We start from the raw sequence: 27,843 nt of genomic DNA, 5'->3' as shown, positions 1-27,843 counted from the left end.
GCCCCGCTCCCTCCCTCTCTGTCCTTCACCCTGAGTAACGGTAGTGTCCTAGCAAGTGATGCTGCCGGAGACGGGAGCCCCGCACCGAGGAGGCTTCGGCGCCGCCGCCGCCGGGCGGCAGAGCCCTTCCCAGCACCAGCGCCCCACTCGGCCCCGGGCGGCGTCCTCGCAGCCACAGCCGCGGCGGCTGCTCCCACGGTTTCATGGTGGGCGGCGGCGGCGGCGGCGACTCGGCTTCGCTTCCCGCCTCTAACCGCTCGGTGTCGGGCCGCGCCGTTCTCTCCCGCTGCCCTCCCGCCCGGGGCTGCCCGGGGCTGCCGGAGCGGCCGGCGGTGCGGAAGGGGCGCCGCGGACAGACCCGGCGGCGGCGGCGGCGGCGGGCGGCCGGCATCCCCACGCTCGGACCGCGGCGGGCGCGATGTCCACCAAGGTCAGGAAGTGCAAGGAGCAAGCGAGGGTGACCTTCCCCGCGCCGGAGGAAGAGGAGGAGGAGGGCGAGGACGAAGGCTCGGAGCCGCAGCGCCGCCGGCGGGGCTGGAGGGGCGTCAACGGGGGGCTCGAGCCGCGCTCGGCGCCCTCCCCGCGGGAACCGCGCGGCTACTGCCCGCCGCCCTTCTCCCCCGGGCTGGACATGTGAGTACCCGGCCGGCCCGCGGCCCGCGCGTCGGGAGGGCAGTGCCGGGCGGGGGGCAGGATGGCGCGCTCCCGAGGCCGCCCCACGACGTGCCAGGGACCCCCAGACGTCGCCCGGAGTGGCATGACAGTTCTGTTCGGGGCGACTTGGGGATGCAGACCTCGGTCGGGAGCTCGTCCCCTTGGTTCTGCTTTGTGTGGGGACTTAGGGACCGCTGAAGGCGTGGCTGGGGGCTCTGTCCCGGTTCAAGCGCACGGAACGGCCCCGGACCCACACAACGGACGCCAGACTCGTTTTGCAGCAAGCAGACACGTCCTCTCCTACACGCGCACGGCTGCCCCGCGGCCGGGACCCCTCGGCGTAGGAACCCTGAGCTTACCCGAGGAAATCAGAGAATGAGAAGGTGCCCATGGACCCAGGCGCGTGCTCGAACTTCGACCTCCTCCCCAGCTCCCCTGCGTGGAACCGCGCTGGGAACGTGCGTCTCCCCCGCGACGCTCCCGGCGGTGCCGAGCGGGGCCAGGGAATTGGGGAGAAGGGATACATTGTGTGGGCGTAAGTTTGCCCAGTCGCCTTGTTTCTCGGTGGCCCGTTCACAGTTGGGGGCAAACTGAATGAAGCCAGATCCCCAAGGGAGAGGGGGCGCGGGGCAGCGCGGGAACTGAACTGTTCAGTGGTAACTTTGGCTGTAGTTCCCAGGCGCCTCAGGGTCAGTAGCTGTTTTCTTTTTAAAGGAAGGTAGAGGTCGGCCCTTAGTGTGTGAAAAAGAGCAACTTTTCTCAATTTCCAGATCTTGGAGCCAGCCTTCGCCGCTACGTGACATAGAGAGGATTAAAAGACAACCCTTCGTTTTATAGGGTGCATGCTATTTTTCTTGTCACATACCTTGGGCGTGCCACGAGGTTTACTGTCTTTTTTAGGAAAAACGCGCAGACCTAGGTAGAGAACTTGGGGCCAGACGTAGCAGGCCGTACTTACCGTCTGGGCGGGGTAAGTGGTTCTTGGTGAAGGGACCGAGGTTACGCAGCGCCCCCTGCTGTTCTAGAGCTGCCACACCCCTGGTCCCGGGCCTCTGGGCGACCTCCAGACCGACCTAATCTCGCAGGGCTCAGCCCGCTCAGAACCCGCTCCTGGCCTTTCCGGATTTGCTTATTAAAAAACGGAAATCAGCGGCTAGGAGCAGATAGCTTAGGGAAGGGTTGTCATTTAAAATGAGCGACGCATCCCGATGTGGTTCAATTATTGCCTAAGATTAGCCTGGGGTGGAAATGTCCCAGGAAATGGAAGGAAGGTATATCCTTAGGGATTAAAGCGCGGCCAGCATGCTTCCCAGCCTCTCTAAGGTTTAAAGACATTGCCTATTTTCCTTTTGCCAATTTGGTTTTTATAACCCAGTTCAGTTTCTTGATTATTTAATTTTTTTCCCCTGCTACCATAAATCCACACTAAATGGGACACCGCAGCCCTCTTATCTGAGAAAGTAGGGTGGAGCAGAGATTACTCACTTGGCCTTTTGGAGTTTGAGGTCAACTACACAAAATACTGAGGCAAATTCTATCGCAGACTTGTCTACCTGCTAATAGAACAGAACATTTTTTCTGTTTTCTGACTTTACATAATTCAACAAGTAAATGTCCTAGTGTATTTACTTTGTAAAGTAGTTGAGAAGACCCGGTCATGTTCAGAAGACAAACACTAATAAACGTTTCTTTGGGAGGTAGGGCAGCAATCTCTTCATGTTTGAGTCCTGTCGTTTGCTAACGTCGGGCACTAGTTTGATATCTGTCGCAAAAATCAGCTCTTCAGGGCGCCTGGGTGGCTCAGTGGGTTAAAGCCGCTGCCTTGGGCTTAGATCAGGATCCCAGGTCCTGGGATCCAGCCCTGCATGAGCTCTCTACTCAGCAGGAAGCCGGCTTCCTCCTCTTTCTCTGCCTGTTTCTCTGCCTACTTGTGATCTCTGTCAAATAAATAAATAAAATCTTTTTTAAAAAGTCAGCTCTTCATTCCACCTTCACTTAGAATATAGCCCCAGTTTAACAGCTCAGAGAGTGAGCACAACAAGCCTGGTATGGAATTGGGGTGGGATAACCAGTCTCTCAAAGACCCAGGGTCATTTTCAGGAATCAGACTAGAATAGCTGGCTTTAAATTCAGCCAGGATGCTGAAGATAGAATCCCACTTTTACCAAAAAGATTCCTGAGGGTAATCCTGTTGCTCATTTCACTGCTCTGTGCTCCAGTATTCCACTTGGGAATTTTAAACAGACTGACTTTGGAGAAAGAATGTCATCTGCTATATCACTAACAAGACTTTTAAAAAATATCCTTTGGTAGAACTCTTGATTCAACCATTGATTCAAATCAAGACTTTCCTTTTCCCAGTTATTTGCAAACTTTGCGCCAAGTAGTCTGTCACTGGCAAGATTACCTCATTCTTGAAGTTTTTAGTTATTAAATGTATCTGATGAAACTCCAAAAGGCATCTGAAGGCAGCTCTCACGTGATTCAAAGACAATTCTTAAGCATTTGCATGTGGCAAGTGCAAGTTAGGTACAGCAAGCCCCGAAGATGAGTATGGCAACTTTTCTGCAGTCAAGGAGTTTAAAATCTCATGAGGGAGAGGTGGAAATGTAACTGGGCATGAGCTACTATGCTATAAATTAGAGTAAAATGAGTACCATAAAAACATACACACAAGGATGGAGCTATGAAGGATCAAGTGTAAAGAGTGACAGACTATGGTAAGGCCGTGGAGTAATCAAGGAAACCTTTATGGGCTCTAAAAGATAGGATAAGAGACAGAGACAGAGACAGAGTGGGAAATTAATTGAAGCCCTTCCCCCAAAATGCTAGGTATGTCTGAGGAACACTAATTGAGCTTGGTTGGAACATTGAATGTGTGTAGGAGACCAGTGAGATTTAGCTGGATCTATTGGTTTGGGCATTAATATGGAGGATCTTGTGAGGAGGAGACAATAGGGTGCCATCAATGGTTACAGAGCAGCAGCAATTTGATCAGAGACAGTCTGAGAGTAGGATGGATTGACATGGCAATTCAGAGAATGCAAATAAATAAATTAGGGGGCTACTAAAGCCATTCAGGCTGAGATTAGGATCTGTAATAGTGTAGTACTGTGGAGTAGAAAGAAGAGACATTGGAAGACTGAATACACAGATAGGATCAATGCAATGTGCAACTTAACTGCCCAGGAGGGGGTTAAAGAGGAAGCAGTGGGGGTACCTAGGTGGCTTAATTGAGTAAGCCATTGAGCCATTGAGCATCTGCCTTCTGCTCAGGTCATGATCCCAGGGTCCTGGGATCCAGCCCTGAGCCTGAGCCCTGAGCCCCGTGGCAAGCTCCTTGCTCAGCAGAGTGCCAGCTTCTCCCTCTTCTTCTTCCCTCCCTCTCCATGCCCTCCCTTTCTCTCTCTCTCTCTCTCTCTCTCTCTCTCACTTTCTATCTCAAGTAAATAAATAAAATCTTAAAGAGAGAGAGAGAGAGAGAGAAAGCAGGGTCAGAGATGACTTGGGGATTTTGACCTAGATAACTAAGATTATTGATGTCATTGTTGAAAAGGAAAAGACAAAGAGGAGGATCTGATTTTTCAGATAATCTGATTAGATGTGTCAAGCAGGAAGATGGGAATGCAAGTTTAAAGCTTGGGAAAATTTGAGAATCCACTGGCTGATGGAGCTAGTTGCTGAGTCATGTGAGTATAGGATATTATCCAAAGAAAGAATGTAAAGAGAAACAAGGAGAGCCCTAGACTCCCCTTTCGGAATGATTCTTTTTGTTGTTGTTTAGAGAGTACAGAGAAAGGGTAGCAAGCAAAGGACACAGAAAAAGATGAAGGAGCAGGTGGGTACTAAGGCAAAGCTGCCTAGAAAGAACAGTTTCAAGAAACGAGAAGAATTGACCCATAGTTAGCAAATACCTGATAAATCAAGAGAGGAGCTTATGAGTCTACTCGTGGGAAGAAGAATCAATCCTTCTATGTATTAATATACTTACACATAGTCATTAGATTTCTCAGCAGTATTATCTTTAAAAGAGAAAGACTTCTTGAAAGGAAGATTCTGTTTAGTTTTTCTTCAGAGGAAGTACTGCCAAAAATGTGTCATAACAAAAGCAGTAATTTGTGTTTATATAATATTTCATGCTGGAACTGAGAAGAGATCTTAGTACCTGCCCTCTCTTGGGTCTGGTATCCCCACCAGAGCAGCTGTGTTTCTGTTTCTCTGGAGATTTCATATCCTATCTTTCTTATAGGGGCAAGGGTATCTGTCCGTGGGGTAGAGATCTGGAGAAAGAGGTCTACCTACTCTTTCTACAGACTTTCAGCCAGTTCCCTTATTTTTGGCTCTTGCCCCATCTCTACTTTCTGGGATTTCTTTTGCCTTCAATTTCTGGGATTTTTCTGGCATTGAGCAGGGTGGATCAACTTGCTTCTTGTTACAGGCACTCTGGCACTCTAGTTGGACCTCCCTTGTCTCTACTAAATCATTTACCTTTCTTCCAACTTCACATATTGTGTAGTTACAGATATCAACAAATGTCTTCTGGTTTCATGGAAGATGAAATCTACATTATTTTTTTCTGTTTTCCTTGCTGTTTAGCGGGGATAATTTTGAAGAGGAGAAAAGTTAAGAGAGGCCTTTATTCCTTCATCTTGAAACCAAATATCCCTACGATTATGCTTCAGATGTTCATTTAAGCCCTAGTGAAAACTATATTATTAACAGACCAAGACCGCAGAAGGAAAACTATTCTTAATCGTGACTGATCTTATTGCGTGAGTGGAGTAGATAGTAAGCTATACAGTGTGATATGAGGGTCATTTGAACTCCCCCACCTAAAGTCATCTTAGTACCACACTTCCGAAATCTAACTAGTAGGGAATATTTTTGGGGAAAAAAAATAGACCGCTTGAGTTGCAAAGGATTGCATCTCGTCCAGTCTCTTCTTTTACAAATTGATAAATGGAAGCTGAAGTTGGACCTCTAATTCACAAAATGCATTTACTCCTAGGAGGAATAACAGAGGACACTACTAATTAGTATTAATTCACTTATGAGATCCAATTAATTCATCATTTCAATTTGACTGCTGATGACTGGTCAACTTGAGAAAGTTCGTAAGCTAAGTGGGAGCACTGAGGATGGAAACAAAAAGGAGAAAAGAGTATCTCAAAACGTAATTGACCCCCTGCCAAATATCATTTATGGTTTTCTCTTTTCTTAACATCAAAGTGGTGAGAGAATCATGGCGCAGGACTGGGGCATCATCTAATGATGTGGTTAGAATTTTAGGAATTTTTTCATTGCTGTCCTGGGATAGCAATTCAATTGCTTATCCTCTCTCTCTCTCTCTCCCTCTCTCTCTCTCTTTCTCCCACCCTTCCTCTCTTTCCCTCTCCTACACCCTTCAATATTCTTATCCACTATGCTTTGCCTTTGCCTACAATATCCCATAAAGTCCCTTACCTCAGTTGACAGTAAGCAAGAAAATACCATGGGAAATGTGACATGAAAGAAACCTGTTTTTACTGGGCTCTCAGGCTCTTGCTAGGAAGGAATACTTTAAACTTCCTGGCTCAGGATTGAGATTGTCCCCCTAGAGAGCATAAGGAACAGTGAATGGCCGCTGAGCAGTCTCCTCAGGAGGGAGGCTCTTACCTTGACCAGCAGTCTTCCTTCTCAACGCTGCCCTCAACACCACACAGTGTAAGTTTGGCATGGAAGCCAGGTTAGCGGCCCTTGCAGGCTGAGCACATAAGAGTCTGGCCCCAGATGGAAGATCTGGAATTGTAAACTATGGGTGACCAACTTCACACTTGGGCATAAGGGGCTCAGCAGTGACTTTATGAGAATAATGAGGATTGGTATAGTGTTTTGTCTTTAATTTAGCATCTAGGCCAGGGAAGTCTGTCTACAGTTACTTAAACAAAAGAAATCCCTGATTAAAAAGTAAACTTTCCTACTTTTTACTATTCAAATAATAGCTGATAGTATGGATTTGGTCTTAAATCTTTAAAAAAATGAGATTTTTAAAAATGAGATTTAAATGTCCACAAGTATATGACTTGTTAAGGAAAGGGCATGACGATGCTAATATTCATAGCAGTTGGTTCTTCTAAATATATTTTGTCAAGTAGTAATGGTACATAGGGATTCTGTTGAAAAGTAGGTTGCAGGGTGATGAGACAGGAACAAGCATCTAAAAATGTAAGACCTGGGCACCTGGGTGGCTCAGTGGGTTGAGCCTCTGCCTTTGGCTCAGGTCATGATCTCAGGGTCCTGGAATAGAGTCTCTCATTGGGCTCTCTGCTCAGCAGGAAGCCTGCTTCCCCCTCTCTCTGCCTGCCTCTCTGCCTACTTGTGATCTCTCTCTTTCTGTGTCAAAAAAATAAAATCTTAAAAAAAAACAGTAAGACTTTTGACTTAGGATGTAGATGATAGTGATAGAAAACCAGATTCCTTTGCTTCTAATAGTATTAAAAGTATATATATGTACATATATATAATCAGTTTATATGTATATTATATAAGGTCTTAATATGTATATAATAGCATCTAATATATTTTAGTAGCCAAATATGGACTTTTTTTTTGGTGAGTAGAAGATTTTTATTTTATTATTGAGTTTATTTTATCTCAGTTCTTGTTCAGTTACACACTGAATTCATATTTGACTTCTAGTTTCATTATTCATTTAATATTCCTGAAATAATAAACATTTAGCTTTAGAAAGTATTGTGAAAGAGTTTATTTTTGAAGATAAGCTTCATTATTAGAGCTTCTTAATTTTAAGATTTATCTCCATATTCTGTTAAATATCACTTTAATATCAAAATTAAGAGATGTGGGATTCATCAGATAGTTTTTTGTGGTGTAACTAAAAATTAAATGTGATTAAGCAAAAATCTGCCTTGAAAGAAGAATAACTGCTTACATTACTTTAATTTCTGATTATTAATTTATATTATTTGTGACTTTTATAGAAGAATTATTCTAATTCCCCTCTGCCTCTATTTCCACACATATTCATATGTAACAAAAAGTTTTCTTTAACTAGAGGGGAAATTTGTCTGTTCTCTGGATTTAAGCACTCATGGATCTGTGCACCCCTGGCTCCAATAGGTAGATAGGCATCAGCGCCATATAAAAAACCAGCTGTATAGAGATAAAGGGAGGAGGTCTCTGCCATTAAGGTGTTACAGTATCATTGTAGAGCCAGGCATGAAAGCAGATAATTAAAAAGCAATACAGGGGCGCCTGGGTGGCTCAGTTTTTGGCTCGGCTCAGGTCATGATCCTAGGGTCCTGGGATTGAGTCCCACATCAGGCTCCCTGCTCAGTGGGGAGCCTGCTTCTCCCTCTCCCACTCCCCCTGCTTGTGCTGTCTCTCTCTCTCTGTTAAATAAATAAAAACTTAAAAAAAAAAAAAGGCAATGCAACAGTCAGTTTAACAGAATTGACACAAAACACAGTTCCTGGAAGCAGAAACATCTAAGTTCTAGAAGGGACATGAGTTTCAGAAGTATTATCATGTCACGCAGGCAATGATTAGGGGCCCTCCCTTCTGCTCCCAGTGGAGGAAGGAACACACTGTTAAGTGGCCCTTTTGCTTTTCCCTTTTGGCTGCTGAGGGGTCTGGCAAAGAGCTTTCGAGAGGGATGACAAGGAAAGTGATGAAGAGGGAAGACCGGAGCTTTCCTCCTTAAATATACAACAGCCTCTTTTCTCTGACTTGGCGATTACGGCATAAACCCAAATTAGCATTGTCTAATAGATTTATTAAACTCATACCTAGAGGATTCTGAATATAGCACAGGCCAACAGAAACTGTCAGGAAATTAATTACTGTGGAGACCCAGATGTCTCTCCAGACTTCTTGTAAGTGCTGGAATCTCTAACTTTTTTTTTTTTTTTTTTTTTTTTTTTTTTTTTTTTTTTTTTGGTGGGATGAGAATCTTTAGACATGAAAGCTGTGCTTTCCTGTTTCTTACATGGAACTCCTTATCTTGTTGGTTTGGTTGCTGCTGTGCTGGTGTGGTGTGGGTAGCTGTGAGCTTAGCAGTAGGCAATATGGGACCTGGGACTCCCCTTAGCTCCGTACCCTATACACCAAGCAGTTAAATAGATTGGGCTGCCTTCCTCTAGCCTTGCATGCTGATGCCCTTCGGGGATATACTGAAGTTCAGAGTGTCCCCCACTCCACTTCTTCCCATCTCCAAATACACATAGTAAGAGATTTTCAAAACATGTGTTTTTGATGACACCACTGAGGCTGTTTATGAGAAGCCCTCCCTCCCTGCGAGCACGCTCACAGAAAAGCCAGATCCTGTAGATGTCGGGCGTCTCCAGAGACAGCACATTGACTGACAGCTGCCTGCTTGCCAGGGGGCCTATGAGGTTTGCCTGTTTTTTGACTTTCCTTCTCTGACTTTCTTGTCCTTTGTCAGCACCTGCTGCTTCCCACCACTCCCCCCTTATCGCCACTTCCAGTAATCACCACCCCCCAACACTGTAACATGGCCGTTGCTCTCTGATGCTTTCCCCCCACCACCTCCTCGTGCTTTTCACAGTACTTAGCTTGTGTGGCTCCTTCTGTTCCTCTTGCCCTTCACAGAATGACGGACTGGATCCTGGCCGGTTGGCACGTTCACCTTCTTCAGTGGGGCGAACAGCTTCGTCAAAACAACTTAGGTGTTACCCTCATGGCTTTGGCACACACTGATGGTGTTATTAGTCTGTTTGCCAGCTTACTAGCTGAATTGAGTAGTTGGCTAATTCTCCGTGGCTAATTCTTCAAATAAAGGATTTGAATTCTTTAATAATGTTCATTTGTTGCTGAGTCCTAAGGAGATGTTGATTCAATCCAAAGAGCAGGTTTTTGAAGCTGCTCTTTCTAGAACCCAGATGTTCCAAAACGTAAACTAAGCATACATTTTAATAACAATATTTTGATCTGCAACCTTTATTCATTTTTTTCTTATTCCCTGGAGACAGCATGGTACAGTACAGAGAGCTGGGAAAGGATCTCTGCGCTCCCTTCTTCTAAGCCTTTATCCTTTAATGACCTTAAAGAAGTGATTTACCATTCTGACTGAGTCTCTTTGTCTATAGATTTAGTGTCAATTGGGCAGAAATAAGAGTAGGTCCAGGAATGGAAACAAAAGGAACTACCCAGAGGCAGGTATAGCAGGGTCAAGAAACGAACAACTTAGATGCGCAGCCACGTGTTGCTTCTGTAATTTCCCTGTGATAGGTCTTCTCTTCAACCTCCCTTCTGCTGACCAGGAGAGAGAAAAAAATGAACCAAATGTCCATTTCGTGGTTGAAATTCTTTTTTTAAATTTGGGGGTTTTTTCTGTTTGTTTGCTAAACAGACACTTATTCTCATCCAACAAGCAAATTAAACAATCAATCAATTAAGCAATTATGTTAATTGAGCAATTAAACAGTTATGTGAGTTAACAGGAGGGGAGACTTGCCCTACACTAATGCAGGGATGAGGTCACCTAGGACAGTGCCTCCTTGTGCCTTGAGTTCCTATCTAAGGAACTTTTGCTTACTGATTCTTCCCTCCAATCTCTACAAGGGGTCGTAGTCTCCTTATGGTTGATATATACACCTCTACTTCAGGGCACTCTGGGGAGACGCTGTGAAGCCAATTTCATTGATCCTAATTTGATGTTATAAAGTAAATTTTCCTTTTAATAAATAGCATCTTGCTGGGGCGCCTGCGTGGCTCAGTGGGTTAAGCCTCAGCCTTCGGCTCAGGTCATGATCTCAGGGTCCTGGGATCGAGTCCCGCATCAGGCTCTCTGCTCAGCAGGGAGCCTGCTTCCTCCTCCTCTCGCTCTCTGCCTGCCTCTCTGCCTACTTGTGATCTCTGTCTGTCAAATAAATAAATAAAATCTTAAAAAAAAAATAGCCCCTTGCTTGGGTAAAATAGCTCAGGCTCTCAGAAAGCACCCCTCCCCTGCCTCGCTGTCCTCTGTAGCATCTGGACACTGGAGGAAGGGAATTTATGTGTTCCTAGAAGAAAGAAAGAGTTGTTGTCCTCTGATTCTTCTGGTCTTTGGGTGAGGTTCATTGTCTACTTGGGTGCTGCTTGTCAGTGAAAAGCACTCGATCTTGGCTGACTTGCCTTTGTTAGAACCCAGACATTCTCCTTGGCATATATGGTTTGAGCTCAGCTTCCAGGAGCTCCTGAGCTCTAATCCAGCTTACAGCACCAGTGGTGTCCCTAGTCAGGGAAGAGGGTCTCTGGCTCTCAGCACAGGGTCCACACCACATGGGAACTTAGGGTGGCTTAAGAAATCCCACACCATTCCCTACTTAACTGAGCTGGGCTGTCCCAGATCTCTTGCCCTCAGTGGTTCCTCACTTTCTTGACTCTACATCTTAATTTTTACTTTCCTATTTTTTCTTTCTTCTGTTAGGACAAGAAGCGTCATGGCTTTGCAGTCAGAAGCTGTCTTGTCTGGGTATTGAGAACATTCTATGATCAGGTTCCTTCAGAACTAATTAGAGAGATAAAGGAACGGAGCGAATCTTTCCTCAAGACAATTTCTCTCTTTCCTAGATTCTGCTTGCAAAATCCCATTTTTCCAACAAAAAGCTGAAAATTACCTTACTCTTTCTCTTTGCATGCTTCTAAATTTTGTCTTCTCTGCTTCTCCCTTAAACACACCCACCTAACTCTAACTAACCACTCGCCCGTCCCCCTACCACAGCTCTCCAGCTACCCCCACAGCAAGGCGTCCTGAGTCAACCAGGGCAAAGGTACTATATTTGGAAAGACCAAAGAGAAAAGCACCTTACTACTTTTTTCCAAAAATACCCTTGACTGTATAGGAATACCCTTGACAGTATAGAAATAAGCAGGATAATGTGTTTATAGGACAGTGAGAAATGAATCTGAGGGGCAAGGAAAACAAGGTTGGCTGCTCAGCATCCTTGAAGGTCAATCGGAGGATTCTAGTTTGTTTGTGGTTGTTTAAGAGACCTGTGAGAGTAAAAGCAGAATTTAAAAACAGCAAGATGCTGGGAATGGCTGTGGCATAAAAGGAGGAAAATTAGGAGTAGCTTGTGGCACCGGAAAGAATCTGGAGTCAGACAGACCCCAGTTGAAGCCCAGATTGTGTTTTTGCTATCTGTGTTATGGTGGGCAGGTTTTTTAAATTCCAGTTTTCTTATCTATGAAAGGGAAATAATACCTGATTCATAACTAAATGGAAATTAAATATGATAGTAACTAAATGGGAGTTAAATACGATAGCACAAAAAACGTACCTATATGCCAGGTGCTGAGTCAAGTTTAGTAGTTTTCCTTCCTGTCATCTTTGCTGGAAAGCTGTAATAATCCAGCTATGATTGGTTAAAGATCTGGAGGACAGTGCTGGCAATGAGAATTGGAAGGGAGGGTCCAGTACAAGAAACATTCCAAAGCAGAAGCTTCAGAACTTTGAGACTGATAGCATCAAGATGGTAAGTCATAGATGACCTTGAAATTGCTTAATCTGGGGGCACCTCGGTGGCTCAGTTGGTTAAGCAGCTGCCTTTGGCTCAGGCATGGGATCAAGCCCTGAACTGGGCTCCCTGCTCAGTGGGAAGACTACTTCTCTCCCTCTTTCTGCTTGCTGCTCCCCCTGCTTGTGCTCTCGCTCTTTCTCTCTCTCTCTCTGTGTCAAATAAATAAAATCTTTTAAAAAATAAAAAAGTTGCTTAATCTGGAGGGGGTGCTTGTTAAGGGAGAGGGTGAGTTGGGACATTTTAGAGTGACCCGGGGACAGATAGTTTTACATGTGGGATCTGAGGTCAAGGGAGAGGACAGAGCCTGGGAAGAGATTTGGGAGCTCAATGGAACAGATAGTTTTTGAGTACTTACTCCCTATGGGTCCCTGGATAATGACAAATAAGCATTATCTGGCTATGCAGTAATATGTGCACATGTAAGGGGATATTTATTAAGACTATGTTTCTTTAAAAAAGAATTCCTGTAACCATAAAAAGATATAGAGCACCTGGAATACAGGATAATTGATTTTACATCTGTGTGAGAGATCATTTCGGAGGAGATAAAAGTACGAACCAGAAATCTGAGGTAGAATAGTGATGGTAACTGAGTACTTTTAGATCTTGGCTAAATTACTGTATTTCCTGGGAGGAGAGAGGAAGGTAAGGGTCATATAGTTTATATATTTTATGGTTTATATATTATTATATAGTTATATAGTATTATATACTGTAATATATAGTATTATATAGTTTATATATTATTATATAGTTTATATATTATTAGATTAACAGAAGCAAACTGATCTGGAGAGAGGCCTATTAATACACATTTCTAGGATAATTTTAGTACTTGAATCCTCATAAAAGATACAGTGGTTATGGATATGATAATAGATGACCTCTTTAACCCTTTAAATGGATTTTGAAGAAGACATAGTAACTAACCTTTTAAAAATATCAATCCTTGATAAAAACAAGGGCATGACATTAAAGAGTCACTGGTGAAGGCATTTTGCAGGCTTCTCATTTGACTCAGGGACTTGCTTCCTGAATTTCAAATTTTAAATGGTAATAAAACAAAGGGAACCTAAAGGAACATAAAGCCTCTTGTCCCTTAGGCTGCACTGCCCACACATGTTATTTCAAGTTTACTTTTGGCAGAGCCAGTATAACAGATGTTTAAAGATCTCATAGTCTGGGGTCATTGATTCAGGAAAATCCCATTGTTTTTATGCTGCAGGTTCCCAACTTTTAGTGTGCTTGGGAGTTTCAAAGGATGCTCGTTGAAAATAAACAGTCCTGGGCACCTGGGTGGCTCAGTTGGTTGAACATCTGCCTTCAGCTCAGGTCATGATCCCAGAGTCCTGGGATCGAGCCCTGCATCAGGCTTCTTACTCCTTGGGGAGTCTGCTTCTCTTTCTGCCCCTCCCCTCTGCCTATGCATTCACTCTCTCTCTCTCTCTCTCTCATGCTCTCTCTTACGCCCTCTCTCAAATAAATAAATAAAATCTTAAAAAAAAATAAAATGCATATTCCATATCCCCAAAGAGATTCTGATTTAGTTAATCTAATATGCGTCCCAGAAATCTGCACTTTAATAGGCATTGCAAGTGATCTTGGGGCAGGTGGTCCTCATGTCACATTTAGGGAAACATTGTTAGAAGTCAGATGAGTTTATGTCAGAGTTACAAAAACTGAGGAGTGTTACTCGTATTTTTACCTCTGAATGGAATGGAGCAAAGGGTTGCCTTTGGGTACACCAAAGTATTTCTCAGAAAGAACTTCTTATCTGCTTAAGTGTTTGGAGAAGTGCCAAGAACCCAAAGTTTGTTTCATATAGCATGCATTTTTTTTTTCTTAAGATGTATGGTCACTGTCTTACTCAGCTGGGGCTGTCCACAAAGTACCATAGACTGCCTTAAACAACAAAAGTGTTTTTTTTCTCACAGTTGTGAGGGTCAGAAGTCTGAGATCATGGTGCCCGTATGGTCAGTTTTCAGTGAAAGTTCTCTGTTCCTGGCTTGCAGGTGGCTGTTTTATTGCTGGGTCCTCCCCTAGTGGATGGGGTTGGGGTGGGGGACTTAAGGTGGGGAGACAAAGGGTGGGAAAGAACATGAGACCACTCTGCTGTTTCTTCTTGCAAGGGCACTGATCCCATCATGTAAGCTCTCCCCTCATAACCTCATCCAATCATAATTGCCTCTAAACCTCCCAAAGGCACATCCCCAAATGCCATCACACTGGGAATTAGGGTTTAAGCATATGGATTTCTGGGGGGACCAGTTCAGTCCACAGCAGACAGATATTACCAGCAATCCATATCAGCCTGAGCTTACACTGGTACTTGTAGAGCATCTGGTATAGGTCAGTGGTCACTTCAGTGCTCTTACAAGAAAGAAGGCCCTGTGCAATGGACCCTTGCAGGGATGAATGAGTCAGCCCACTGGATGAGGATCTGAAGGTAAGAAACTATCTGGCAAAATTATTTTAGTGTTAGTATTACTAAAGCAGGGCATCCTCTCCCTTTCACCCTCATTGCTTCCTTATTTCTCATGCTAGAGGAGATGCATTGTCAAGACCAGCTGACATTGGGGCCATGTTTATGATTGTGGACAAGTTGAATTCAGTGTGACTCACACCATTCTATCATTCCAGATTAATGATGGGCCCCAGAAATCTGCATTTTAATAGGCACTCCAAATGATCTTGGGGCAGGTGGTCCTCATGTCACATTTAGAGAAACAGTGTTAGAAATCTTTTTTTTTTCCAAAGTCACTTCCTACATGGATTCACCATGAAGATAAGTAGCATTAGATCAGCTCTTTTATTTTGAAATAGCTGTATAATTTGTTCTAATTCAGAAATTGACTTCACACTTAACTCAGTGTTAGAATATTTTAAAGATAAAATCAAAATGACTCATGGGATATGTGTTGTAAGTACTAATATACCACATTTCAGCACAAATACACAATATGGAGATATTAGTTCTAAAAGAGGAAGAAATACTAAGAAAAAACTTCTAAATACTAAGAAATGTAAAGAAAAATTCATTAAAAATCATATTCCAGTATTTTAAAATCACACTCTTTGGAGAGAAAAGGTGGGGTTTTTAGAAGTGATTTTTGTTGTAGATAGCAATCATTAGATAAAAAGCCCTGTCCATTAAGATGTGACACCTTAATAATGAGTTTATTTCCCCCAAGATAATGCATTTGAGTATAGATTGGAACTCTTCAGACATATATACTCTGCAAATATCTTCTGCAGTTATAGAAAACGTTAGTATCATTGGTAAGCACAAAATTCATCTTTTATGCATATGGAAATTCTAGCCATTTGAAGTGTTCCAGTTTGTAGCTTCATAGTAAAAATATGAACCCAGTAAGTCAGTACCATTAGGAGTAACAAAACATACTCATCTGCCACAATAACAGTATTTATCAGATTTGTTTAAAATCTTGTAATAGGGGGCGCTTGGGTGGCTCAGTTGGTTAAGCCACTGCCTTCAGCTCAGGTCATGATCCCAGTGTCCTGGGATCTAGTCCCACATCAGGCTCCCTGCTCCATGGAGAGTCTGCTCCCTCTGAGCTTCTCCCCTCTCATGGTCTCTCTCAAATAAATAAATAAAGTATTAAAAAATAAAAAATAAAAAAATAAAACCTTGTAATAGAGTTTGGTCTTGAAACAAAGTTCTCTTTGATGCAGTTCAGTGAATGCTATTTCCCAGTTCTTGTCCCGCATCGGGCTCTCTGCTTAGCAGGGAGCCTGCTTCCCTCTCTCTCTCTCTGCCTGCGTCTCCGATTACTTGTGATTTCTCTCTGTCAAATAAATAAATAAAATCTTAAAAAAAAAAAAGTCATCCTCAAACCAACACACACACACACACACAAAACACACCACAGCCCCAATCCAGTCTTGCACCTCCTTGTCTCCCACACTCACCATACACTCCACACACCTCACTCAGCATGCTACCCCACACAACATACATCCATACTACACTGATAGGGCATTTCATTAGTTTCAGAAAGATTATAATGTAATGGTTGCCAATAAGCACCCATATTTAAAAATTTTTGTCAACTAAGGGATTAAAATATATAAGCATTAAAAACATGAATTTTATTTTTATTTATTTTTACTTTTTTATTTTAATTTTTATTTATTTTTTAAAATTTCTTTTCAGTGTTCCAGAATTCATTGTTTATGCACCACACCCAGTGCTCCATACAATACATGCCCTCCATAATACCCACCACCAGGCTCACCCAAACTCCCACCCCCTCCCCTCAAAAACCCTCAGTTTATTTCTGAGTCCACAGTCTCTCATGGTTCGTCTCCCCCTCCAATTTCCCCCAACTGACTTCTCCTCTCCATCTTCCCATATCCTCTGTGCTGTTCCTTATGCTCCACAAATAAGTGAAGCCATATGATAATTGACTCTCTCTGCTTGACTTATTTCACTCAGCATAATCTCTTCCAGTCCTGTCCGTGTTGATACAAAAGTTGGATATGGAGGCATAATACTACATTGTATATATGGACTATATCTTCTTTATGCATTCGTCCATTGAAGGGCATCTTGGTTCTTCCCACAGTTTGGCGACTATGGCCATTGCTGCTATGAACATTGGGGTACAGATGGCCCTTCTTTTCACTACATCTGTATCTTTGGGGTAAATACCCAGTAGTGCAATTGCAGGGTCATAGGGTAACTCTATTTTTAATTTCTTAAGGAATCTCCACACTGTTTTCCAAAGTGGCTGCACCAACTTGCATTCCTACCAACAGTGTAAGAGGGTTCCCCTTTCTCTACATCCTCTCCAACACTTGTTTCCTGTCTTGTTAATTTTGGCCATTCTAACTAGTGTAAGTTGGTATCTCAGTGTGGTTTTGATTTGAATCTCCCTGATGGCTAGTGATGATGAACAATTTTTCATGTGTCTTTTAGCATCTGTATGTCTCCTTTGGAGAAGTGTCTATTCATATCTTCTGTCCATTTTTTGATATGATTGTCTGTTTTGTTTGTGTTGAGTTTGAGGAGTTCTTTATAGATCTTGGATATCAGCCCTTTGTCTGTACTGTCATTTGCAAATATCTTCTCCCATTCCATGGGTTGCCTCTTTGTTTTGTTGACTGTTTCCTTTGCTAGGCAGCAGCTTTTGATCTTAATGAAGTCCCAAAAGTTCATTTTTGCTTTTGTTTCCTTTGCCGTTGGAGACATATCTTGAAAGAAGTTGCTGTGCCTGATGTTGAAGAGGTTACTGCCTATGTTCTCCTCTAGAATTCTGATGGATTCCTGCCTCACATTGAGGTCTTTTATTCATTTCAAGTTTATCCTTATGTATGGTGTAAGAGAATGGTCGAGTTTCATTCTTCTACACGTAGCTGTCCAATTTTCCCAGTACCATTTATTGATGAGACTGTCTTTTTTCCACTGTATATTTTTTTCCCACTTTGTCGGCCATAAAGTTGAAGGTTCATATCTGGGCTCTCTACTATGTTTATTTTTACTTTTTAAAAGATTTTATTTATATGAGAGTGAAAGCATGCACAAACAGGGGGGAAGGGCAGGCATAGGGAGAAGTAGGCTCCCCACTAAGCAGGGAGCCCAGTGTGAGCTCAATCCCAAGACCCTGAGATCATGACCTGAGCTGAAGGCAGATGCTTAACCCACCGAACCACCCAGGCACCTATGATGCATTTTATTTTTAATAGAAATATTCAAACTGCGGTGAAGAGTATTCAAAATGTGCAAAAGGGTATAAGTGAAGAGCAAAAATCTCCCTTCTCCTATGGCTCCTAAGTTCTACTTCTTAGAGCCCAGGTATAACTATAATTAAAAGCCTCTTGTGTTGCTTTCTGGAAATTGCTACAAATGCATAGGTATGTATGTGCATATTTATGTACACATATAAAGATGTATGTATATAAATGCCATATTTATTTAATTTTAAAAAGTTGACCACCTGACACTAGTCGAGCAGCTAGAATGGGGTGCAAGGCTAGCGCTTTTGTCCTTGGAGTTAACATGCCTCTCTGGAACTCTTTGGTTATCACCTCTGAAGACCTAGGTTTGCCTGGCCACATTCCCTTGGTCTCCATATGCGGGAAGCCTTCTGCACTCCTCTCTTGATTTGAGGTAAACAGAGGTGAGAATAGAGCGGGGGCTGGTAACTGTCTCTGATTTCTTCTGCTCCCAGACCCCCAGGGAGAAGAAGAGTGTCCCCTTTAGCTAGTTTTCACCCTGACTCTGTGAATATTGTTTTATCAATGGTGGAAAGTATTTCTGGAATATATATTACAGAAAGAAAGCATTTTTCTCCCTTAGCCATTCACTTTTAACTTGCCACTATTATTTGCTTCAAAATTCAGTAATGTAAAAAGAGCTTTATCTGGTATTTTTGGTTGCAACTCACACAGAAAACAAAAATTACAGATATTTTAAAGGAGCTTATCTTGAGCATTTCAGTCAGCAAGAATGTTAGAACTGGCTAAGGGTAAGGATGCAGATTTGTATTTATAATAACAGCCATTTAAATAGTAAAAGTAATCACAATGTTAAAAAAAGTAATCACAGTGTTAAAAATTATGTTGTTTATTTAGCATCATTTTTCAGAGACTCAGAACTTCTAAAAAAGCTTTTTGTTCATGTGCTAATGAGGAAACTCTGGAGCACTTTGTAAATTTCCATTTTACATCTGGGGTAAAGAAGTCCAAAGAAGTGAATTTACTCACCATCACAGAAATTAAAATGTGAACCTGAATCACTGTACACATCAGTTTAATGACATCACTTTCATAATGCAGAAAAATCTCAATGAATGTGGTAGATATTAGATACATTGTTCTGGATATTACAATTAATATCCAGTTGCTTTATTCATAAAATAATAGTAGTGATTTTATTTTTTTAAGAGAGATGGGGGGGTTGGGTAGGGGTAGAGGGTAAGGGAGAGAGAAAGGGAGAGAGAGAGAATCTTAAGCAGACTCCTTGCCTAGTGTGAAGCTGGATGTGGAGCTTCAGGCTTGATCTCACAACCCTGAAGTCATGACCTAACCTAAAATCGAGAGTCAGAGGCTTAGCTGACTGAGCCACCCAGGTGCCCCAATAAGTAGTGATTTTTAAACCATAAATCATACTATATCCTTTTACTTCAAAGAGGCAATTATATAATATTGGTAATTAAACAACTCATTACAAAGTCACAGTTATTTTCAACAAAGTAAGTTGGGTTTTTTTTGGGGGGGGGGTGGGGGCAGAGGCAAGATACCCTTAAGAGAAAATGATAACAAAGGTAAGATCCTGAAAGATCCTTGGCCTAAATCCTAGGCTCCCCACCCCTGCCCCCATCAATTATTTTACTTAGTTAAAAATGTGCAATGACTTGAGAGGATTCTTCTGTCCTAATTCCTGAAAAATTTGCTTTCTTTAGCCTCAAATCCTAGTGCTTTGGTGCCAAGGACCTGCCAGACCTCTATTTTCAAGACTTTTAAGACTAGTATGGTTATTTATATGAGGTCCAGTGAGTTCCATCTTTACCAGAGCCACAAGGGAAGCATGGATGTCTGGACATTATTTATATTATTATTTCTTCCAAATGCCTTTTTCTTTTGAACAGGAACCCTCGTTCTGATAGGCTATAGGCTTCTCTCTGGGCCCAAGCAGTCCATATTAGGTACAGGTGTTAATTTCAGGTGCCTTGTTTAGCAACTAACCAGCTGCCCACGGGCCCGCAGGTCGGCTGTAGGTGTTGCCTACTTAGGAAGGTCTGGATCTGTGGGAGGAAGCAATACGCCCTAACAGTCTACAGTTGTTTTTCATTGCTGCTGATTAGGTCCATGGAGGGAAGCCCATCTCTGAGGCGCAAGACGGTGATGCGGGAGAAGGGCCGGCGCCAGGCAGTCCGGGGCCCGGCTTTCATGTTCAATGACCGGGGCACGAGCCTTACCGCCGAGGAGGAGCGCTTTCTGGACGCTGCGGAGTATGGCAACATCCCTGTGGTGCGCAAGATGCTGGAGGAGTCCAAGACGCTGAACGTCAACTGCGTGGACTACATGGGCCAGAACGCGCTGCAGCTGGCTGTGGGCAACGAGCACCTGGAGGTGACGGAGCTGCTGCTCAAGAAGGAGAACCTGGCGCGAATCGGCGACGCACTGCTGCTTGCCATCAGCAAGGGCTACGTGCGCATCGTGGAAGCCATCCTGAACCACCCCGGCTTCGCGGCCAGCAAGCGCTTGACCCTGAGTCCCTGTGAGCAGGAGCTCCAGGACGACGACTTCTACGCCTACGACGAGGACGGCACACGCTTCTCGCCCGACATCACGCCCATCATCCTGGCGGCGCACTGCCAGAAGTACGAGGTGGTACACATGCTGCTGATGAAGGGCGCCAGGATCGAGCGGCCGCACGACTATTTCTGCAAGTGCGGAGACTGCATGGAGAAGCAGAGGCACGACTCTTTCAGCCACTCACGCTCGAGGATCAATGCCTACAAGGGGCTGGCAAGCCCCGCGTACCTGTCCTTGTCTAGCGAGGACCCGGTGCTCACCGCCCTGGAGCTCAGCAACGAGCTGGCCAAGCTAGCCAACATAGAGAAGGAGTTCAAGGTAAGCTCCGCGCTCCACCCCGGCTACCTTGCACGTTCATTCGCTTTTCTGCCGCCGCCTGGTGCCTTCCAAAGTTTGCTCTGGAATCAGTTTTGCCCAGCGGATTCAAAATATTGAGGGATTGGAAATGTCGTTCAGAAATGATTCGATGATTTCCCCCTCTCGGCATGGTGCTGTGATAAATTCGCTTTGGGCTTGGGTGTATACTGAATCAGAGAGCTATAGTTATGGGGCTGTTCTGTGTGGATGAGCATTAAGTAGAATGCAAGACCGCCCCTTGCATCCCCACCCCTTTTGTTTAAAGGAGGGATTAGGTGTGACTTTTTGCCTCCCAAATTCTTCTTCCTCTTCTGTAGTTAGTGGTATGGTGGCACACAACACAGAAGGGTATTTAGTTTTGCACGAAGTGTTTATTGGCCCAAACATCTCTATAGCCCTTTAAATAGAAAGTCAAAAGACTAACATGAAATACAATTAAAGTCATTTTATTAATATGACAAAAATGCTTCTCCCTGAAATCCACAAATTATATTCAGAGTGGTGAGTCATAGACACTGGGTCAACACAGAAATACAAGGATAGCAAATTGTTTTGTTTTAATGGATTTTTTTTTAAATAAATGAACTTTTTTTCCCTGAACATCATTTCTAGTCCACAAGTAGTAGTATTTTTTAAATAAAATTTATACACGAATGATGGAACATTTTTATCTTTTATTCAGTTGCTACATCCTCGTATGTATTTTGGTTGGTTCTACCTATTAAATCTGGGGCAAAAGGAGATTTCATGGTTCTGGTGAAAGTCAGACTGTTTTTTCAGTAGGTTCTTGTCTCCTGTTGTCCACCTAAGAAGATTATTGTAGACATCAATTCCTTAAATTATTTTCTGGATACTGAGTTAATCTGCTTTTTAGTGTTGTGGTGTCAGATCACAGAAAGAGTGATTATTCTGTCTTTCAGACCTTATTACAGTTTTTCATACTTAAGTGAGATTTGCGCAAATGCAACTAGCAATATAATTCAGGTTAAGGGATTGCAAAAAAATGGTATGAAACAATGAAATGAGCTACTAAGCCATGAAAAGACATGGAGGAACCTTACATGCATATGACTAAGTGAAAGAACCCAATCTGAAAAGGCTACATACTATATGATTCCAACTATCTGACATTCTGGAAAAGGCAAAACTATGGAGAAATTAACAAGATCAGTATTGCTAGGAGTGAATGGGGGTGGGAGATAAATCAGTGGAGCACAGAAGATTTTTAGGGCACTCAAAATACTCTATGACATTATAATGATGGGTACATGTTATACATTTATCTGAACCCACAGAATTTACACCAAGAGAGATCCCTAATGTGAACTATGGACTTTGAATGATTATGATGTGTCAGTGAAGGCCCATCAGTTGTAAGAAATGTACCACTCTGGTGAGAGAGGTCAATGATGGAAGATGTACACGTTTTGGGGCAGGGCATATATGGAAACTCTATGTACCTTCCTTTTAATTTTATTTTGAACCTAAACCTGCTCTAGAAAAATGGTCTTTTTAAAAACAAAATCATGGGGTGCCTGGGTGGCTCAGTGAGTTAAAGCCTCTCCTTTCAGCTTGGGTCATGATCCCAGGATCTTGGGATCGAGCCCTGCATTTCTGTTCAGCAGGGAGCCTGCTTCCTCCTCTCTACCTGCCTCTCTGCCTACTTGTGATCTGTCTGTCAAATAAATAAATAAAATATTTAAAAATTATATAAATCTTAAAAAATTTTTAAAAAACCAAAATCATGAAAAAAATGGCAGGAAAGTTTTGCACGTTTTTTGTTTCCCTTTCCCTACACACCAGATCACCTAGATATTCATCAACCTTCATCTTGTTCTGATAGAGATCTGGACTTAGCATAACTTGGTTATTATATTAAAATTTTTTCTGATGTAAGAGCTACACATATTTATTGTAAAAATGTGGAAAAATACAAAGAAAAAATAAATATCACCTTTTATTTACTCTCGTTGAAGAGAATCATCATGTGATATTTGAAAAGATGTATTTTCTTGGACTCAAAATGAATTATTTATTTATTTATTTTTAAGCCGTTGCTCTGAGTTGTCTCTGAGCAAATTGAAAACTTCAAATTCTGTTCAGAGAGAATAGAAAAGCATTGAAGTAAAAAAAGTTCTAAATATCGCTGTTTTGACCTAGTAATATAATTCTGAATTTATTTGCCACTATTTCAAATGTCACTCAAGCCCTTTTTTTTGCATTTGCTTAATAATATATTAAAAATCTATAAGAGTCTACAAAAGGGAATATTTTCTAATATTATGCTTTAATAATTTATAAAAGATGATGATGTTTGCAATTCTGCCCAGAGAAGTCATCTCAGTGAAGCGATAGTTTTAAAAATTTGTTATTCACAGTTTTCCCCTGAAGCTGGCTAAATCTGGATTGATATTACTTAGAACCTCCTTTACCCTGACTTGAAGAGTCACCTCTGATAACCTTTGAAATGTGGGAAAATATTACAAGAGGCAAAGAGAGAAAACATAACCGAATTTAAGAAAGAGTCCAGAAAGCTCCCAAGTATCTAGGGATATGCAAAAGTCATCTAAATCTCTCAGTTCCTTTTTCTGAACTATACGGAAAGCACTTGTGTGGCATGACCCTCTCTGAGCTGGGACGCAGATGGTTCTCCAGCAGTTACAGTCTCTAAGGACAAGTCTCTCTCTCCTGACTAAATGTTTCTATTCTTTCCTATTCTCGCCTGTCCTTATTATTCCTTTCATCTCTTTGCCCTCTTGTCCTATGCTCCTGTCCATCCATCAGGGCTGTAGACAGACTGAGAAAATAGTGATTTCACAGCACAGACCCAGAGACTCTGAGCTTGAAAAGGGCAGTGGAAGTGAAGCTCATTTCTGAGATAAACAGGTCACCTAATTTGCCCTATTCCATGTGTTCACTATATTATTTCCATAGAGGGGATGCACTCAAAATACCAGCCTTGAAATGAAAAAATAAGATGTCCCTAGTGGAAAGGAAGTGATTTTTTTTTTCCCTTTTTAGACACCTATACCTGTTTCATCTTATCAATGGCCTGAAAGATTAGCATCTCATGCCTCAAATTGCCATCCCTTAGCTGCATCCAAGAAGGTTCTCAGGCAGTGTGTAGTTTTCAGAGTTCCTTGAGGAATGGCAAAAACATGTGAAGGTCATTACCCCCAAAGGTTGAACATTCTAGGGTATAGATTTAGATAAGTTAATGGAGGACAGCCTGGTGACAGGTTATTAAAGAAATAGTTTGGATGTGCAAATGATGTCTGAAGCTATTCTGAGAAACAGAATATTGGGCAGGATGGACTCCAGGTCTAATCCTCCAAATGTCAGTGGTAAGAAAGCTAGTCATTTATTAAACTGTGAGAATGCAAAGTGAAGTTTCTCAATTCTGAGTCAATGATGCCCCCCCCTTTTTAAAAAAAAAAAAAGAAGAAGGCATTTACCTCCCCTGTGTCTCAGTTTCCTATCTTTAAATTAGAAAAGCAATTTTTAACTTACATCACAGTAGAGCTGTGAGGAAAAGTTAAAGAAACATAATCCAAAAGCAAGATGGCACTTTATAAAGTAGGAAGATATTCTAGGAGTCCTCTGGCTGTACAGACCTCTTATTTTACAACTGAGACCACAAAGCCTATTAGCCAAGGACCCAATCTGCTAAGCCTAGATTTAGGCATCTTGGGTCCTGGGTCTAGATATTCCATCTAACGCACTGTGTCTGATAACGCTGAGGTAATTCTATAGTATTTGTTGTGTACGAATCATGCCATAGCATATAAACCTCATAGCAGCAATATTGTATAGGCATATTCTCATCAGAGAGGCTAAGTAAATGCCACAGGATCAGACAGCTAATAGATGGTAGAAGCAGTGTTTGAACCCAGAAAGTCTAGCTTTAGATTTGTGCTTTTAACCACTATACTCTCCTGCCACTTTTGTTATCAGGGAAAGGATCTGACCGAACCAAGCCTCCTTAGAGCTGAATTTCAATTTTTCTCTTACAGATAAAAAGGGATTAGAATGATGATTAAACCATAAGCATTAAAATAAATCTGCTAAAACCTGTAGACAGGTTGTGACAAGGACGAGGCATCATCCCCTGGCTTGAGCAGGTCTTCAGGACTTTGAGTTCCTGCTCTATAGGGAAGGTAGCAGGTCCTTGTGGTAACTTCATGGACAGCCATGGTATTAGAAGAGTTTCACAATGAAGATGATTAAGCAAAACTCAATTAAGAGAAAATTACTAGAAAATGCAGACCAGACAAATGGTCCAAGTCATGAAATAAGATACAGCTGAACCTTGTGGTAGAGCTAGTATCATCCTGCAATGCAGACTTCAGGTAGTTCCTTTTGCCACTGAGAAAAGGTTCTCTAGCTGTCTCCGTCCCTCTTTCCCTGGGAGCTCCACATATATTGATAAAGTGGCATCCCATGACCGCAAGAAAAAAAATTGCCGTTATCTCCAGCACTGATTATTTTCTGCACTTGGGCAACAGACTTCTTTCTGCCGGAAACACTTACGGTGTTACGAAGACAAAGTGTTGTTTTTGCAATTCGTGTGACTGCCAGTTTTTGTTTCTTGATTGATATTTCCGTGGATGTGAACAAACCACACAGCTTTCTTTAAGACAATTTACTGATTATGATTTCTTGAAACAATGAGTTATTTTCCAGGTGTTACTGCAGAGGTGGCTACCATTTTCTTCAAGCATTGAAATAGTCTCTCTTTTTTTCTGATCAATGGAGAAATGGCCATCCTATATTGTACCAAATCTTATAGAACAGTCTGAACTGAGGAGTACCATGAGGAAATTTCGTCTAAAAAAACTGCATTAAAAGGGGAGCTTTATATGGAAACAGACATGAATTTAATACTTCTTCTGGATGCTATAATAAAATATTTCATTAGTCTTTCAGGAATGGAAGGCAGATGGATATTTAACTGACATTCTGCATAGAAACCAGAGGCTGAACATTTTATTAATTTTATCAGTTGCATGGTACCAGCTTGAATGGAAACCAAAGATTGAGGTTTTTATTCATTTTATCTATTCTCTTATGAGGGGAGAAGGATTAACTGTAACTGTTCCATATCTGAATTTCTGATATCTGAAATGGAAACTCTTCTAGACTGTGTAGCTTTAAACAGTCTTTTTTCTTTAGTTTAGTCAGTGACGTGATTTTTGCCATCAAGTCAGTTATTTATTTAAAGAAAAAAATTAGGGCTGCCTGGGTGGCTCAGTGGGTTAAGGCCTCTGCCTTCGGCTTGGGTCATGGTCCCAGGGTCCTAGGATCAAGCCCTGCATTGGGCTCTCTGCTCAGCAGAGAGCCTGCTTCCCTTCCTCTCTCTCTGCCTGCCTCTCTGCCTACTTGTGATCTCTGTCTGTCAAATAAATAAAAATCTTTTTAAAAAAATAAAGAAATAAAAAATTAAAATTCTTCATGTTTTTGTTTTAAGTAGGATTTCTGGAAGCCTGGAAATTCTTCTGTGCTGGGTATTACTTGGTTATTAGACATGTACAGTATCTCAGGCCATATTGAAATGGGGAACTGTGTTTTCTTGAAGTGTGCCAAATCAGACCATCATCCAGTTAACTTTCTTAAAAATTTTAGTGAAAGCCGTAGAAGTAGAACTGGGATTTCTGAAAGTAAGATACTTTCCCAACAGATGGTCATTGATACTTTGACTGGAACCAAAGGGCTAGAAATAGAACTCCATTCAGAAGGTAACAGGGAAGGCTGCCAAGTGACTTCCTTATCCCAGTCCATGGCACTATATAAATATGCTAATGAAATTAAAGATTCACAGATTATTTTTAGCAAGGTGTTAGTTCCAGTGGCCTGGAAATTTTCTCTCAGGTATTGATATTCTGCAACCCCTGAGAATTCAATTACATATAATCAGACATTTCTTTCCTTCCAGTTCTGCAGGACATGATAACCTTCAGACAAACAAGGAAAAATACCTCCTCTCTCTGTTGGTGCCTGTCCATCCCTTTTCATTCACTAGAAACCAGTCGTTCTTAAACATAAGTGTGTATCATAAACACATGGAGAGTGTGTTTACAGATTACTGAGCCCTCTCTTCAGTTTCTAGGTCAGAACAACGGAGATGGGATCCGAGAATACATTTCTAATACAAGCCCAGGTGCTGTTGAAGCTGCTGATTGTAGGACTACACCTTGAGAAGCTATGTCACCAACAAGGCAATGGAGAACGGAAACTGAACAAGTTATTTTCATGTGTAGTCAGTCTTCTATGTCAGATCATCACTTCAGAAAAATTACCATTTAAACCAATTTGCACTACAGAAATGGTTTTCTTTTGGCTCTAAGGAAACTATTGTTTATATGAGAGATGCAGCTCTTTTTGGTCCTTGGGTCTGTGCCCATTAGCATTTAGCCAACATCTCTTAATACAAACCAGGAACAAATGTGCATACCATTTTCAAAGTGGGTGCATTGCAGAAGATACTGGCTGAGATCGGGACTGGGGGCAAATCCCACTTGTGTCTAACTCAGCAAGCCTTGCGTCCATGTAGGAACAGTAGCTTCCAACCAGAAGAAGGAACCCCTTTTTGTAATTCACCAAAACTTTAAACACTTTCCATTGAATTAAAGCAAACTCCTTGAATTAAACTTTAAAACTCTTGTTCTTAGAATGACTATCGGAAACTCTCCATGCAATGCAAAGACTTTGTGGTGGGTGTGTTGGATCTTTGCCGGGACTCAGAAGAAGTAGAAGCTATTCTGAATGGAGATCTTGAATCCACAGAGCCTCTAGAGCTACACAGGCATAAAGCTTCCCTGAGTCGTGTCAAGCTTGCTATTAAGTATGAAGTGAAAAAGGTGAGTGGTCTGCTTTTATCCAACACCATCTTGGAATAAACATGTAATATCAGCGATGCTATAATCCCGAGAAAATGTTTTAAATTATAAAGATGTTATTGATAAAAGATTTTTTTTTTGTCATGAAGGACGTTAAGTAAAATATGGTAAAATTGTGAGTCAGATATCTAGCT

At 42.2% G+C, this 27,843-nt stretch overlaps 1 protein-coding gene across 4 annotated transcripts in view; it reads left to right on the top strand.

Annotated features, from left to right (window-relative positions):
* The first annotated feature begins 277 nt into the window (after nt 1–277).
* TRPC3 (transient receptor potential cation channel subfamily C member 3) overlaps nt 278–27,843 on the top strand; it is a 72,505-nt gene continuing 44,939 nt past the window's right edge. For all 4 annotated transcript variants that reach the window (XM_004747979.3, XM_004747977.3, XM_013053928.2 and 1 more), the window contains exons 1-3: nt 278–633; nt 20,003–20,774; nt 27,482–27,670. In XM_004747979.3, the coding sequence (XP_004748036.2) occupies nt 419–633; nt 20,003–20,774; nt 27,482–27,670 (1,176 nt within the window). In that variant the 5' untranslated portion in view covers nt 278–418. The remainder of the gene's footprint in view (nt 634–20,002; nt 20,775–27,481; nt 27,671–27,843) is intronic.

This window comes from Mustela putorius, unplaced genomic scaffold (assembly GCF_011764305.1).
Source record: "Mustela putorius furo isolate JIRA1106 unplaced genomic scaffold, ASM1176430v1.1 tig00000721_pilon_pilon_pilon, whole genome shotgun sequence".
NCBI lineage: Eukaryota > Metazoa > Chordata > Mammalia > Carnivora > Mustelidae > Mustela > Mustela putorius.
Note: the sequence above shows the minus strand (reverse complement) of the source record. Positions and strands in the feature narration are given on the sequence as shown.